This window comes from Antechinus flavipes, chromosome 2 (genome assembly GCF_016432865.1).
Source record: "Antechinus flavipes isolate AdamAnt ecotype Samford, QLD, Australia chromosome 2, AdamAnt_v2, whole genome shotgun sequence".
Lineage (NCBI taxonomy): Eukaryota > Metazoa > Chordata > Mammalia > Dasyuromorphia > Dasyuridae > Antechinus > Antechinus flavipes.
In genome coordinates, this window is record NC_067399.1 from 541,783,269 (window position 1) to 541,799,007 (window position 15,739).

A 15,739-nucleotide genomic window follows, 5' to 3' on the forward strand; every position below is an offset into this window, starting at 1 on the left:
TCCTCAGTAATTGAATCAAACCTCTCAAGAGACAAAGCCCCCCACTAAAATTCCCCCACCCCTTTCTCTTAGGAGAACAAATCAAAATCAAGAACAAAAACTATGACCCCAGGAAATTGATTAAACAAATTTAGAAAGGGAAATAGGTTTGACTCAAAGTTATCACTTTCTCACAGCTTCAGAAGGGATTACAGTATTGTTCTCAACCACCTTAAGGCAAGTATATCCTTTCCCCTTTCCCCCTAGGCCTGGAAGAGAATAGGGAACCTTGGATTACTTCAGGTCACTTTCCACCAGTTTGAGGAAAGGCCTAGAGGAAAGAGATTGAAGAGGAATTGGAGGACGGATAATTTATTTGCAAGATTAATTGATTCTTGTATTAAAGAAGAATGTTAACTCTAAACTATGTAACTATATCATATTATATTATATATTATTAAAGTTGCTTTATTCAAGATTGCCATAAAGTTTTGTTTTTCCCCCTAATGAATCTTCCTAAAATGTAAATCTGACCATATCACCCACTCATACCCCCATTCAATAAATTCCAGTGGCTCCCTATTACCTCCAAATTCTCTAATTGGTTTTGGAAATTCTTCCTAAAATGATGAGAAACTGAATATCAAGGTGGATGTTAGCAGGGAAAGCCTAAAGCATGATAGGATTATAATACTCCCTGAGACAAGTTGGGGGAGAAGGGGAAACCGTTTCTCTAGAAACCCCACTTAACTAATCAGAAATCCCAGAAATTATATTATCCTCTATAATCTTTGCTAACTACTCAGGACTATGAGGTACTCTCTCCCACCTCATAGCAACTTCCCTTTAATGGCTTCTTCCTCCTTGTTAATTGTGAGCTAGCTATAGGTAACTCATGGTCTCTTTTTCCTTGTTATAGCTGTAAGAGACAAGCATCTTACCGAGAATTTTACAAACCCAATGAAGTCAGGAAAGAATTTTTATTCATAATCTTGCAAGACTGGGTATCCAAAATCTGAATCATCTGACCATGGCTTTTTATACACTGTCCCCAAAGAGCAAGTCTTTCTCCTCATTCCCCGTTGACTAGGTACTATAGAGGTTATAGTCTATCCGAAGAGCCTAATTCCTCCATTTGAGTCTCTACCCCTAATTATATCTCCCTTCTGAGTTCACCTTATTTAGGTTTTGTATACACTTATTTTATTTTTCTTATTCTAATTTATGGCTTCCCTCTATAGCCTAACCACAAAACTGTGGAAAATAAAGCCCAAATAGTTTGGGGCTTTTTAGCTATTTAGTTAAAATAATTAACTCTTTTAGAGTACTAAATACCTTTTGGCTTAGTCCACCAATCAATGGCATACTTCCATTTTCTGCCATCTTCTCTTTAATGTCTTCTTCCAACCTGATTAATTGTGAGTTCCACTAAGGAATTTGTCTTTCCCCTTTGTTAAGTGTTAAAGCCCCTTTCCTTGTTAAATCCTGTGTGCTATATTTACATAATAAAATAGCAAAATCTTAGTAACCTGTGATGGATGTCTTATCATGATTGCTCTATATCTCAAACTTTTATATAATATTCTTTTTCAGTTATGCTCTCCCAAATCTATTGCTCTCCCAAAACCACTCCTGATGCCTATTTCACCTCTTCAATGGGATAGCTAGGACAATGACTAGCTGTGTGACTCTGGGAAAGTCACTTAACCCCGTTTGCCTCAGTTTCCACATCTAGAAAATGAGATGGAGAAGTGGATACTGGAGTAACTTTAGAGTAACATCTTCAGTATCTTTGGAATAACTACTCCAGTATCTTTGCCAAGAAAACCCCAAATAGAATCATGCAGTCTCCAGCATGACAGAAAGCAATTGAAGAACTACGTGACCTGACTCATTGTATTTCCATACTTCTTATACTTTATCTCTTCCACATATTCTAAATTCCTCAAACAAGATTCCTTTCAGCATTAGGCATTTTCAATGACTACCTCCCAAACTTGTAATTCTCCATCTCTGCCTCAGCTATAGATAGCTAAGTGGCTCAATGAATATAATTGTGGGCTTGGAATCGGAAAGTCCTGGATTCAAATCAGGCCTACAGATACTTTCTAGTTGTGTGACCCCTTGGAAAATAATTTCATTTCTGTCTGCCTCAGTTTCCACAAATGTAAAATGGGGATAATAGCACCATCTATTTCCCAGGGTTGTTGTGAGGATGTAAAGTATTTAACACGGCATTTGGCATATAGTAGATGCTTAATAAATATTTCTTTTCCTTCTTCCCCAAAGTTCCACCTTTCACAAGAAACTTTTCCCAGTCCTCTTTTATATCAGTGCCTTCCCTCTAAGTTTACTTCAATTTATTGTCTATATCTTCTTGTTTAGTTGTTTACATATTGTCTCTCCCATTAGAGTAGGAGTTCCTTGAGACCAAGAATTATTTTTTTTGCCTTTGTATCCCATTGCTCAGTACAACACCTGACACACAGTAAGTACTTAATAAATGCTCACTGAGAGTGATAAAGTATTCCATAATGGCTCATTCCACAATGGCTTTTCATCTCACTTCAAATTTCCCATGGTTCCTCCTTCCCTCACTCTCTCGGCAAAGATCCTCGATTCATTATTCTGGGAAAGTCACTTAACCCTGTTTGCCTCAGTTTCCACATCTAGAAAATGAGATGGAGAAGTGGATACTGGAGTAACTTTAGAGTAACATCTTCAGTATCTTTGGAATAACTATGAGCTCCCTCTTCTTTCTCATGTGATAAAGTGGTCTTAATCCTTAGCAAAGCTAACCCCTCTTTTTTCAAATAATCCCATTCCATCTCATCTCTGCCAACAGATTGCCCTCTATCATCCTACTCTTTTTACTTATTTTCAATCTCTCCCTCTCTATTGGCTCATTCCTTACTCTACAAACATGCCCATGTCTCTCCTGAAAGAGGGAAAAAACCTCACAATCTTCCCACCCCGCTAACTATTGTCCTATATCCCTTCTGCTCTTTGTAGCTAAATACATTGGGGAAAAAATGCCTTCTCTTTCTCTCCTTTAATTAAACCTCTTACAATCTGACTTCCTATGAAACTACTTTCTCCAGAGTTACTAATGATTTTATTTTCAAATTCAGTCATTTTTTCTAATTCTCTCTCTGACTTCTCTGCAGCCTTTGACAGGACACTGATGAGTATCACTTTTCCTCAATCCTCTCTTCTTTCTAGGTTTCCAGTTACTGTTGTCTTTTCATTTTTCTCCTACCTATCTAACTGCTCCTTCTCTATCTTTTTGGCTAAATCCTCCTCTAGATCACACCCTGTAATTATAGATTTCCTTCAAGGTTCTTTTCTAGAGCCTCTTCTCTTTATTACTTCACTTGGTGACCTCATCAGCTTTCTTAAATTTAATCACCATTTCTGTGCTGTTGATTCTCAAATCTATCTTTCCTTGATGTAATTTCTTTACTGACCTCTAATCTTGCATCTCCAATTGCCTTTCAGATATCCAACTAGACATCTTAAAATCAGTATGTCCAAAACAGAACTCATTATCTTTTCCCCTAATCTCTTCTCCCTCCTACTTTATTGCTGTAGAGGGCAGATTAATGTTTGATTCCTAGTCACTGTGCTAAGGGATAAGGATACAAATAATTTGTTGTTCAGTCATTTCAGTTCAGATATCCTGGATTCTTCACAATCTCTTGTCCCCCAAGTCCAATCTGCTGCTAAGGACTGCAGATATCATCTTTGTTATAGCTCTTAAGCAGGTCCTCTTCTAACGTTTCTTATCACCCTACATTTTTTTTGAGGTCATTAGGGTTAAAGTGACTTGCCCAGGGTCACATGTTCTACATTTTAATACTTTAATAGCCTACTAGTGGGTCTGCCTGCCTCAAGTCACCTCACTGCAATCCATTTTCCATTCCATCACCACTTCAATCACTAAAATGATTTTCTTAAAGCATAAGCCCAGTCATTTTACCCTTTTATTCAGTAAACTTCCGCCAAGAGCAAATGCAAAATGATGTTTGGCATTCACAGCTCTTCACAACCTAGGTCCCCTTCCATCTTTTGTCTTATACCTTATTCCCCAACATGTATTCTTCTATCCAGTGGCACTGGTCTCCTGGCTGTTCCATAAACACACCCCCATCTCTCAGCTCTGATCGTTCTCTTAACTTTCCCCATGCTTTGAACATTCTCCCTCCTTCACTTCAATTACTCCTCTGACTTCCTTTAAGTCTCAACTCTCACCTTCTCTAACCCCTCTTAATTCCAATGCTTTATTTTTTGTATTCTAATTATCCTGTAAATAGCTCATTTTGTATATATTTGTTAGCATGTTGTCTTCCTCCTTAGAGTGAACACTTAGATTGTGCATTGTCTTTTGCTTCTTTTTGTACCTCCAGAGTTTAGTACAGTCATGGCACATAATAGTTTAATGTTTATTGAGTCCTAGTCACTATACTAAGGGATAGGGATACAAATGATTTGTTCAGTTATTTCAGTCACATCTGACTTCTCATGACCCCATTTGAGGTTTTCTTGGCAAAGATACTAGAGAAGTTTACCATTTTCTTCTTCAGCTCATTTGACAGATGAGGAAACTGAGGCAAAAGGATTAAGTAACTTGCTTAAGATCATATATTTAGTGGACTCAGCACTATTCTCTGTGCCACTATTCCTTTACTCATTCCTAAAAATTAAGAGTCCTATATTCCAGAGATATCCGAGGACATGTCAAGTTTGGAACTATCTATGCAGAAGTGTTAGATTAGAATAATGTTAGTTTTTAGAAAGTTATGCCTATAGCGCAAAGTATAGAATTTTTTTATTTAAAGACCATCAATACAACCTTGCCTAACATTTGACTAATGTGGAAATGTTAACTCAAAGTAGTAAACTGGGATTAGATAATTTTCCTCTCAATCCCATGCATTTTCCCACTACAGCAGGTTGCTCCTCTTGTAGATATGTTTTTCTAAGGAAACCATCTCTATTCATCACCCTCTTAGCTGCCCCATCTCATCTCCCCACAATTCCCCATTCAAAGTCCTTTCTGCTATAGGAATTTCCATCTCTTGTTATTCTTCCCTGACACCAAATTATAAATTTATTTCTATTTTCATATGGTCTTTGTTACCATAGCTTATCATTTAAGCATTATTTTTACTTAAGAAATCCCTCTTCCTGAATAAGGTTATTTCCTTCAGACATGCATCTACTGTGATTAAAAAACAAACCCTGGATTTACTTTTTTTTTTTCTTTAGAAGGTTGTCAATACCTGACCTGAAACAGAGATAGGGAAGTAGTTTCAGGAATGTGATATGGTAGAAGCCCAAAAGGAGCAAGCAGGACAGCTCAGGTTTAATTTCCATTCCTTCCACTAACCTTATGACCTTGGATAGCTCATTTAACCTGAGGCTCATTTACTTCATCAGGAAATGATTTACTTTATCAGGAAATGATAAAAGTACTAGACTTTCGATTAGGAAAACTTGAATTCAAATCTTTTGTTCAAGATTCTTATTACCAGTGATCCTCAGTTAGTGACTTAATATCTCTGATCCTCATTTTCCTCATCTCTAAAATGGGGATAATAGTTATCACCAACTTCCCACGGAATGTGGGAAGCACTCAAGCGTAATAGTATTACCATCCTTATATGGAATGTTTACAAAGCACTCTGTACAACTGAAGATACTTTACCAGTGGCAGTACTTATAAGGATAGGAATACTATTTTACCATGCAGGAGGTAGTACTAATTTCATAAGATACCTCTCAATTCTGAGATCTAGACTCTAGGACCTTTGAATGCATTAAATAGAGCTATGTCTGTGACCCCTTCTTTGAACCAGCATGAAATTCTGCCTGCCCCATCTGAACCTAACTTCTTTCTTTTCCCAATTCCAGTTCTGCCAAACTCCCCAGCTTCCCTTGGGGTTGAGAAATTGCTATCCCTGGAGATGCTGACGCAGATACATCCTCCCTAACAAAAACACCTATCCCCAGGGCTTGGCTACCTGAGAAGATGGCTTTGTCATCAGCTGAGAGCCAGGCCCTCTCCAAAGTAACAGTCTTCCCTTATCTTCCTCCATCTCAAAGAGAAGATACAAGGACCTGACGAGAAAGACAGCTGATATTTCTGTTGTAGAGGAAGCCTGCAAATGCTAAACACTTTTATCATGGGGTGTAAAGGGCCAATTTATAGCTTTTTGTACATGAAATTCCCCCAGCTAAACCCTAAGCTCTTAAAGGGAAAAGAAAAGGGGCTTGTTCTTTTCTCTGTATCTCCTCCTCCCCTTCTAGCCTAGAAAAAAAATGATTTGATAAACAAATGAAAAGAAAAACTTGAATGAGGAAGCAGTGGTGTCCTAAAGGGAACTCTGGAGGGGAACTCCAAACACTTGGGGTCATAAGAATCTTAAGTAGCAGAAACCCTGGAGGTTATACCTTATTTTTCACAGAAAATTGAAATCCAGAGGTTGAGATGTCATAAGATTATAGATTTAGCTTGGAAAAGACCTTCCAGGTTAAATAGTCTCCCCCCCCCTTTTTTTTTTTTTCATTTTACTAATGAAGAAACGGAGACCCATGTAGGTTGTGTATTCATAATATTATAGATTTTAAAGGTCATCTAGTCCATAGGATCTCAGTGTAATCCAGAAGATCTATAATCTATAAACTATAAGATCTTTAAGATCTATAAACTCAAAATTAGTTTTTAATATGGCAAGCCTCTATAAATATAACATATAAAATCTCTTTGGACAGACCCGCCATAATTTTTAAAAGTAGAAAGCTACTGAGAACAAAAATTTGAGAACCACTGATCAGGTCTAACCTCTTATTTTACTGATGGCCAAAACGGAGTAACTTGGTTAACATAGGTAGGTGTTAAAATGTCAAAGCTGAGGTTTGAACCCATATGTCTTGATTACAAATTCGATGTTCTTCCTATTGTACCTATTGTGTCCCTATCAAACTGAATGACATTGGGTAAGTCACTTGTTTTTTTAGAAGTTGTTTCCTAAACTGCAATTAAGGTCGAAAGAAAGGAAAGGAAGTAGGCATTTTCTCAAGCACCAACTATTTGCCAGGCACTATGCTGAGCACTTTTTCTAATATTACCTTATTTCTCACAACCACCTTGTGAGAGATATTCTTATCCCTACTTTACAATTGAGGAAACTGAAGTAGATGTGACTTGCCCAGATTCATACAAGTGTCTGAGATTAGGTTTGAATTCAAGTCTCCCTGACTTCCAGGCGCAATACACTCTTCCCACTGAGCCATCCAACTTCCCCAGTGATTTTACAGTTGTGCAATATCAGTGACTGGAAAGTGAGAAGCCACACATCCTGGCCCACCCCAGCTCAGGAAATCCCCCAAGGTTTAGCTCCTATGGCCAGCCTATGTTTTCAGGGCCAAGTCTCATCCCTGTCACCATGACCAGCAAGCTCACACAGAGCAGCTCTTCTCCCTGAGACACTTACTGGAAACCCTACAAGACAGAACTTATGGTGAGATGCATGTTAAACAGAGCTCAGCTCCAAGCCGACAGAGGGCTGCCTCCCAGGCCTGGGCAGTCAGGCCAATTTCCTTTCAGGCCCAGGGCCACTGGAGGATAAAGAGATGATTATTAGTATCGCCTCATAGCTGCCAAATCATGCAAAGTGAAAGAGGCTGAACTAGCTGGTCAATGAAGTTCCTTCCAGCTCTGATATTCTATGCTTCTAAGATTCTGTGTCTCCCAAAGGACTTCAAAGTCAGCACTCTGTGGGACAGCCAAGATTACTCTGACCAGAGAAGCAGCAAGGAAGGAAAAATTGGGGACAGTGACTTCCTTGATTTGGGAAACAATGAGAAACACACTTCTAGTCCACTTAATCCTCTCTGAGGTTTCAAGAAGTATTTTAATCCCTTAGTTCTCATAATAGTTTTGAGATATCTTCACAGCCATTATCTCATTCAACAATTTACCACTGATTTCTCAAAGACTCAAGAATTTAGAACTATGTATCCAGAAAGCTAATTTGGTACTTCCCATTGTAGTTCAATGGTACAAAGGGTGTATGCTAAACATTCTCCAATGCATCAAGCAGTAAATTATAGAATACTATGAATAGCATATTAAATCACAATACATCTTTTGTTATTGTTAAAAGATTCTTGAGCAACCAAAAAATGGTGGGAATCACTGATGAGAGGACCATTTCTCTTATCTTCCAGTCAGCAGAGTGAAGGCAGCTAGGTGGTATAATAGGCAGAGAGCCAAGGCTGAAGTCAGGAAGACATCTTCCTGAGTGCAAATCTAACTTTAGACTTTCTAGCTGTGACACCTTAGACAAGTCAACTTCACCCTGTTTGCCTCAGGTTCCTCATCTGTAAAATGAGCTAGAGAAGGAAATGACAGACATTCCAGCATCTTTGCCAAGAAAACCCCAAAGAGAATCATAGTCTCAAACATGAATAATCTCAGAAAGACTTGGATTTGTGATAAATGGTCAAAGCATATGAACAGACAATTTTCAGATGATGAAATTGAAACTATTTCCACTCATATGAGTGTTCCAAATCACTATTGATCATATTGATCAGAGAAATGCAAATTAAGACAACTCTGAGATACCACTACAAACCTGTCAGAATGGCTAAGATGACAGGAAAAAATAATGATGAATGTTGGAGGGGATGCAGGAAAACTGGGTCACTGATGCATTGTTGGAGTTGTGAACGAATCCAACCATTCTGGAGAGCGATTTGGAACTATGCCCCCAAAGTTACAAAACTGTGCATATCCTTTGATCAAGCAGTGCTACTACTGGGCTTATATTCCAAAGAGACACTAAAGAAGGGAAAGGGACCTGTATGTGCAAGAATATTTGTGGCAACCCTCTTTGTACTGGCTACAAGTGCAAGGGCTAGAAACTGGAAAATGAATGGATGCCCATCAATTGGAGAATGGCTGAGTAAATTGTGGTATATGAATGTTATGGAATATTATTGTTCTGTAAGAAATGACCAGCAGAAGTGAAATGAGCAGAACCAGATCACTTTACACTTCGACAACGATACTGTATGAGGATGTATTCTGATGGAAGTGGATTTCTTTGACAAAGACTCAATTTCAATTGATAAATGATGGACAGAAACAGCTACACCCAAAGAAAGAACACTAGGAAACGAATGTGAACTATTTGCATTTTTGTTTTTCTTCCCGGGTTATTTTTACCTTCTGAATCCAATTCTCCCTGTGCAACAAGAGAACTGCTCGGTTCTGCAAACATATATTGTATCTAGGATATACTGCAACATATCTAACATATATAGGACTGCTTGCCATCTAGGGGAGGGGGTGGAGGGAGGGAGGGGAAAAATCGGAACAGAAGAGAGTGCAAGAGATAATGTTGTAAAAAAAATTACCCTGGCATGGATTCTGACAATATAAAGTTATTATAAAATAAAATAAAATAAATGACCAGGAGGATGAATATAGAAGGGCTAGGAAAGACTTACATGAACTGATGCTAAGTGAAATGAGCAGAACCAGGAGATCATTATATACTTCAACAACAATACTGTATGAGGATGTATTCTGATGGAAGTGGATTTCTTCGACAAAGAGAAGACCTAACTCAGTTTCAATTGATCAATGATGGACAGAAGCAACTACACCCAAAGAAAGAACACTGGGAAATGAATGTAAACTGTTTGCATTTTTGTTTTTCTCCCCTGCAAAAAGAGAACTGTTCGATTCTGCACACATATATTGTATCTAGAATATACTGTGACATATTTAATATGTATAGGACTGCTTGCCATCTGGGGGAGGGGGTGGAGGGAGGGAGGGAAAGAGTCAAAACAGAAGTGAGTGCAAGGGATAATGCTGTAAAAAATTACCCAGGCATGGGTTCTGTCAATAAAAAGTTATCATTATTAAAACATTTTTTTAAAAACCAAGCACTCCTTTCCTAGTGCAGATTGCCTTTCCTTTTTGCTCTATTGTCCCCTAAAAATCCTCCACAAAAGATTTCTACAACAAAGTTGTATTTGCTTCCTGAATCTAGTATGATTTTAAAGATTACAATACAACCGGGTTGTTCATCTGTTATTCCTTACTATGTTATATGACTATATTTACAATAAAATTATTTTTTGAAGTTGACCTTCCAATTAAAAAAAAAAAAAAAGATAGACTTGGATTTGAATACTGCCTCTGATACTTAACTAGCTGTGGGACTAGAAAGCAGTTGATTCACTTCTTTTGACCTCAGGTTTCTCCATGTGTAAGATAAGGATAGTAATACTGTAGTAAAAAGGTTAAAAGAAAGAACTACTACCACAAAATAATCAAAAAGGAATGTGGCAAAATTACAAAAATAATTTTAACTCCAAAGGAGATATTAGTCAACTCCACTTCTTTGACAAGGGGGTTCCAAGTATGAACATTGCATATTATGTCCAATTTTTCAATGTATTGTTTTTTCTGCTGACTTTTTAATCTTTTTTTAAAAATTCTTATAAGGGACGGCTCTTTGAAAGGAACAACTAGGAGGTAAAAGGGGATGCAAAGGGAGATCCAGGTGATGTAAAGTAACAAAAATCTGTTTTAAAAAAATATCTGAACTATCTACCTCATATGATTGATGTGAGATTTGAATGAAATGATAAGCTTATAAAGTGTTTTTCAAAACTTAATATTTATAATAAGGGTTTTATCATTATAGATGAAGTTCAGAAAAATGGAGTAATCTATCCATGGTCACACAGCTAGTGAATATTAGAACAAGATCGTAAATTTGACCTTTAGAGCTAGATTTTTTTTTTTGCCTCTTTTTTCTCCCCAAAATGAAACTAATAAAAATGAAAAGTCATCAGACAATGGCAGCTAAGAGAATATAACAAAGGAATTTATATGTTTTGCTATGCCTTTTCCTTTTAACTGCTTTCATTTAATACTAAAAGTTTGGTTTGGTAATTTTAAAAGTTTTTTTTTTGTTGTTTTGTTTTTTTAAAGGAATTTTTGAGTTAAAAACTCAGGATACTAATCCCTCATTTAATGTCCCTGAGCTTCAGTTTTCTCACCTATAAAATGAGAAGTTTGAACAAGATAAGCTTTGAAATCCCTTTCATCTCATAGCTGTGATCCTATGATATTATGGTCCCTCAGAGAAAAGGTTTGGAATGCCTTATCTTGTAAACTTCTCTACATGGAAAAGGAGTACTCTGCTTAAAGCCAGATATTGGCCCCAGGGAGACACCTACCTTCCATTTTAAGTGAACTTTACATTAAAAACACACACCACCTTGCTAAAGAAACTTGAGAACCTCTTACAAAGTAGACTGAATTTAAACTGGGCACTTCCAAAATGGAATCAAGAGAAAAAAAAAAAGGAGTCAAGGAAAAAATACAAAGGTGATAAGATCTTGAAAAAACATCTTATTAAAATAAAAGAATTCAAAATCTATAAAGCACAAGAGACAGAAAGGAATAAAAATTCCTCTGAGCACTGAAGGGGGAGAAGGGGCTGTCCCCTCATAGCTGAGGGGATGAGATGATTAGAACTGACCCAAAGCCCTGAGACCCACAATGGCTCTGTGAGGTCTGTCCATCCACTAAATGAGGCTGTACCTCTGTAGAGGCTTCTGTCTGAATCGGGGGTAGTTTATCATGGTGAGGGCTGAAAGGTGTTGCCACCTGCGATTCTGGATCTGATATTCCACACTAGCGACTTGGTCCATCAAGGCATACAATTCACCTAAGGACCCCTGGTGAAGAGCCCTAGGTTTTGGCACACGAGTGACGCCATTCTTGAATGAAGATGTAGACATCTTCGGTTCTAGTTCCACTTGTGAAAATCTCGGATACTTACTCCTTGCTCTGGTTGGTAGGAGTGGGGTGATTTTGCTTACTCTTGTCTCATGAGCCATCATTTTCCCAGAATCTTTGTCTAGGATGATGCGTTTGCCCGATGATGAGGGAACAGCTGGGGACCGGCTTACACCACTGATTTTATGTCTCCTATTCCCCAGAGATAATTTCCCATCAGAGGGGCTACCTGTCTGTTCCAAGGTCAGAGAGATTAAGGGGGTAGGCACATCTCGCCAAGGCATTTTGGTCCCATAGACCATATGTTGAGGGTTACCTTTGGAAGGAGACAAAGGTCCTTCCCAAACAGAGCTAGCAGAGGTGGTTTCTTCATGCCCAGTCAAAGGTTTGCTATTATTACGACTAGTGCTATCCTTGTTCCCATCTTCCCCCAGGTGGGAAGGTCTTCCGAAGCGGTCTGCATTCCTGCAGGCGCCTTTGGAAGATTCCATCTTATCCTTTCCAAAGATACCATTCCAAACGATTGGCTTAAATGGTGGGACAGTGGTTACTTTCAAAAGATTCTTTTCTGGTGCTGAGGGTCTGCTAGACAGTTTGGTGGGAATGAGGCTGTGACTAGCTGGTGTACTTACCTGTGGTAGCTGGAGGATGCTGCTGGCTGGCCCAGCTCCAAGCTCCAAGCTACAAGGTGAATTTATATCTTGGGGAGAGTCAAGTGACACACAACTATCCCTCCCCAGTTTCTCCATTTGACCACCTGCACTTTTTAGCCCTCCACCCAAAGAGGACTGATCGTTCAGGACATCATCATCCTTCAAAAGCTCCTGAATCTCTTCTTCAGTGTAACTGAAGGGACTGTCATCCTCTTCTCCCTCTGAAAGTTCCAGTAAGGAGTCATCTAAATCATCTTCATCCTGTCCTGATGTAGCCCAAGAGGTACCTGGAACAGGCAGAAGATGTTGGCCAGACCCTGAACTATCACAACCGGTAGGGGATTCTAAGCAGCCGCTCAAATCCTTTGACATGATGAGTTAATTCCTCTTTCCGGTACAGAATCAAGTGTAAAAGCGTCCTCTTGCTTTAGCTGAGGCTATTAAGAAATAGCATTTCAGGAAATAGAATTCAGGAGACCAGGGACAGTTTTCCTAAGAGGTTTCCCTGTTTGTGGCTTCCAAGAGACCTCAGGAAGGCCACAGAAACAGGCCTCCCTTGGCCCCTGGCGCCATTTTGTTGCACTCCTTCTCAGCAATGCTCCCCCTATTGAGCTGAGTGCTTTATGGTCAGAAGTGACCAGAGGAGAGAGCTTTCAGATAGATGATGTCACAATGCTGATTGTCCCACCTTCCCTCCTGACCCTCCCCCACCCCACCCCCTAAGATTAACAAGAATTATAAGCTTTTGGAGAAATCTTTGTAAGTACCTTGGTTCATATAGAGGTTATACACCTAAAATGAGATCTCTTTGAAAAGAAAATAAATATATAGACATACATGGAAATATAATTACAATGTACAAAAGCACTGACCTATTTGGGAGGAAAAAAAATTTTTTTTTGCCAAAGAGTAAATAAGTTTATTCCATACAGTATGTATGGTATCATAGGGTATCATAATCAGTGAGACAAAATCCAAGAAAGTGAGGATGGTCAGATTGGAAAATAAGTCAGAGGAGTACAATACTGGATTTGAAATTAAAAGATTCCAAATGTGACAAAGTCAGTCAATAAACATTTGTTAAGCACAATGTTTGTTGATCTGACCACAGCCTTTGACATTTTCAGTTATGAGGGCTTGTGGAAGAACCTGGTAAAACTTGGTTTTCTGGAGAAATTCATCAGTATGGTATACCAGTTTCTCAATGAACATGCTTGCAAGGGATAATGGAGAAGGGATAATGGTCTCACACTTTCCCAGTCATAAATGAAGTGAAGGTAGGGTTAGTGCTTACTTCCATACTTTTTATCATGATATTTTATTTTGTTGTTGTTTTTTGATGTTGTCAGATGCCTTTAGTGAGGATGAAAATGATATTAAGATCAGCTACTTCACTGTCAGTAAATTATTTAACTTGAAAAGGCTGCAAGAAGCCAAGACTAAAGTGGGGGAGAGTTGGTGCATGACTTTTTGTTCACAAACGATTGAACATTTAAAGCAGCTTCTGAGGCTGAGATATAACACAGTAGGGATTGATTCTTTGCTGCCTGGGTTAATTTTGGCCTAACAATTTTCACCAAGAAAGCAGAGATTCTCCACCAGTCAGTACCACATCATCAATATATGGAACCATCAGTTATAGCAAATCAAGAAATTTTGAATGCTGTGGATAAATTCACTTATCTTGAAGGGATTTTCCAGGGATTACACATAGATAACGAGGTTGACACATGCATTGTCAGAACTAATTCAGACAAGTTTGGGAGGCTACAGAGAAAAATGTAGAGAGAAGTATTAGACTATCTACCCAATTGAAGTAATACAGAACTTGTGCTGACTTCATTGTTGTATGCCTGTGAAACTGGACAGTATGTCAGTGCCATGCCAGGAAACTGAATTTCTTTCATTTGAATTGTTTTAGGAAGATTCTGAAGATCACCTGGCAGAATTAGGTACCAGACACTGAGGTCATTTCTCAAGTTAAATTGCCAAGCATTCAAACTCTACTGCAGAGAGTAACTCCAATGAGCTGGCCATGTTGTTCCAATGCCCCAATGTATTTGCCTAAAAGACTGTTTTACAGAGAACTCATGCAAGGAAGGCATTTACATGGAGGTCAGAAGAATAAGTACAAAGACACTCTTCAAGGTCTCTGAAGAACTTTGGACCCAATTGACATGGAGACACTGTGATAGGACTATCCAGCATGGTGTGCCTGCATCAGAGAAAGTGCTATCTCTATGAACAAAGCAGAATTGAATTAACCCAAAAGAAATATAAGATGTGTGAATTTAGAGACATCTCCATTCCAAATGTTCATATGGACTATTTATGCCCAACCTGTGGTAGAGCCTTCAAGAGCTCATGTTGGTTTGATCAGCCACAGCCACACTGTACTTTGACCCCAACAAAGTGATGCTATTTTGATCCTCTTTGAGCACAAAGGACAACCAACCAATCAATTAAGTATCTACTATGTGCCAGGTACTATGCTAAGTACTGGAGATAAAAATAAAAAAAGAAAGATTTGTTCCTGTCCTGGAGGAGCTTACAATCTAAGGAGGGAAGAAAAAAACATAAAGAAAACTATAAAGAGATGGGGGAGGAAAAAGTACCTGACCACAGAGTATAAAGAGCAAGGATGGAGTGCAACTCTGTAGGAGATGAAGATGTGACTGCCCTAGACTTCTTCCTTAAATGGAGAATTTTGGGAGGCTTTCTCCATCCTCTAATGAGAGGGAGAGTTCCCAGGGGGCATAAGGTACTGATGTTCAATGTTACAGGATGTATCCTTGAAGCATGATAGTAAAGGTCAGAGGATTTTAAACCAGGTGAAAAATAAAAAGATGGCTCACCTGGACCCTCTCCTTAAATGCTGCAGGGACAGCAACATTCTCTTTCTTAGTATAAGCCTCAAGTTGGACTTCCATATTTTCAAGATTAAGTGTGCATCCTACCTTCTAAAACCTTCATGGTCTGACTCTATTATTCACTTAGCTGAGTTATCTTCACCAAGTCATTAGTTCCTTCATCTCTTCAGTGAAGAAGTTGGAGTAGATGACCTCTAATATATGATCCTTCCACATCTGAATCCTAAGTCTTTATAAGCTTATCTGGGAAAAGTAACATTTTTAAATGGCTGTGCTGATTTTACCTAACAAAAATTTAAATACAGTAACAATATTTCATAGAGCTTCATGAACCATGGCATAATTACCCACTTCCTCTGGGCTGGAAGCCAGCTTCTTCATAAACTAGTCAACAAATTGCCAAC

At 38.5% G+C, this 15,739-nt stretch overlaps 1 protein-coding gene across 1 annotated transcript; it reads right to left on the bottom strand.

The window, feature by feature from the left end:
* Positions 1-11,402: 11,402 nt before the first annotated feature.
* LOC127547122 (S100P-binding protein-like) lies at positions 11,403-13,050 on the bottom strand. Its single transcript, XM_051973953.1, has one exon. The coding sequence runs from the start codon at positions 12,835-12,837 to the stop codon at positions 11,599-11,601; it is 1,239 nt and encodes a 412-aa protein (XP_051829913.1). The 5' UTR covers positions 12,838-13,050; the 3' UTR covers positions 11,403-11,598.
* Positions 13,051-15,739: the final 2,689 nt, after the last annotated feature.

Excerpts from the sequence above, each read along its gene's own strand:
- LOC127547122 (XM_051973953.1), bottom strand. The coding sequence starts at position 12,837 with ATGTCAAAGGATTTGAGCGGCTGCTTAGAATCCCCTACCGGTTGTGAT.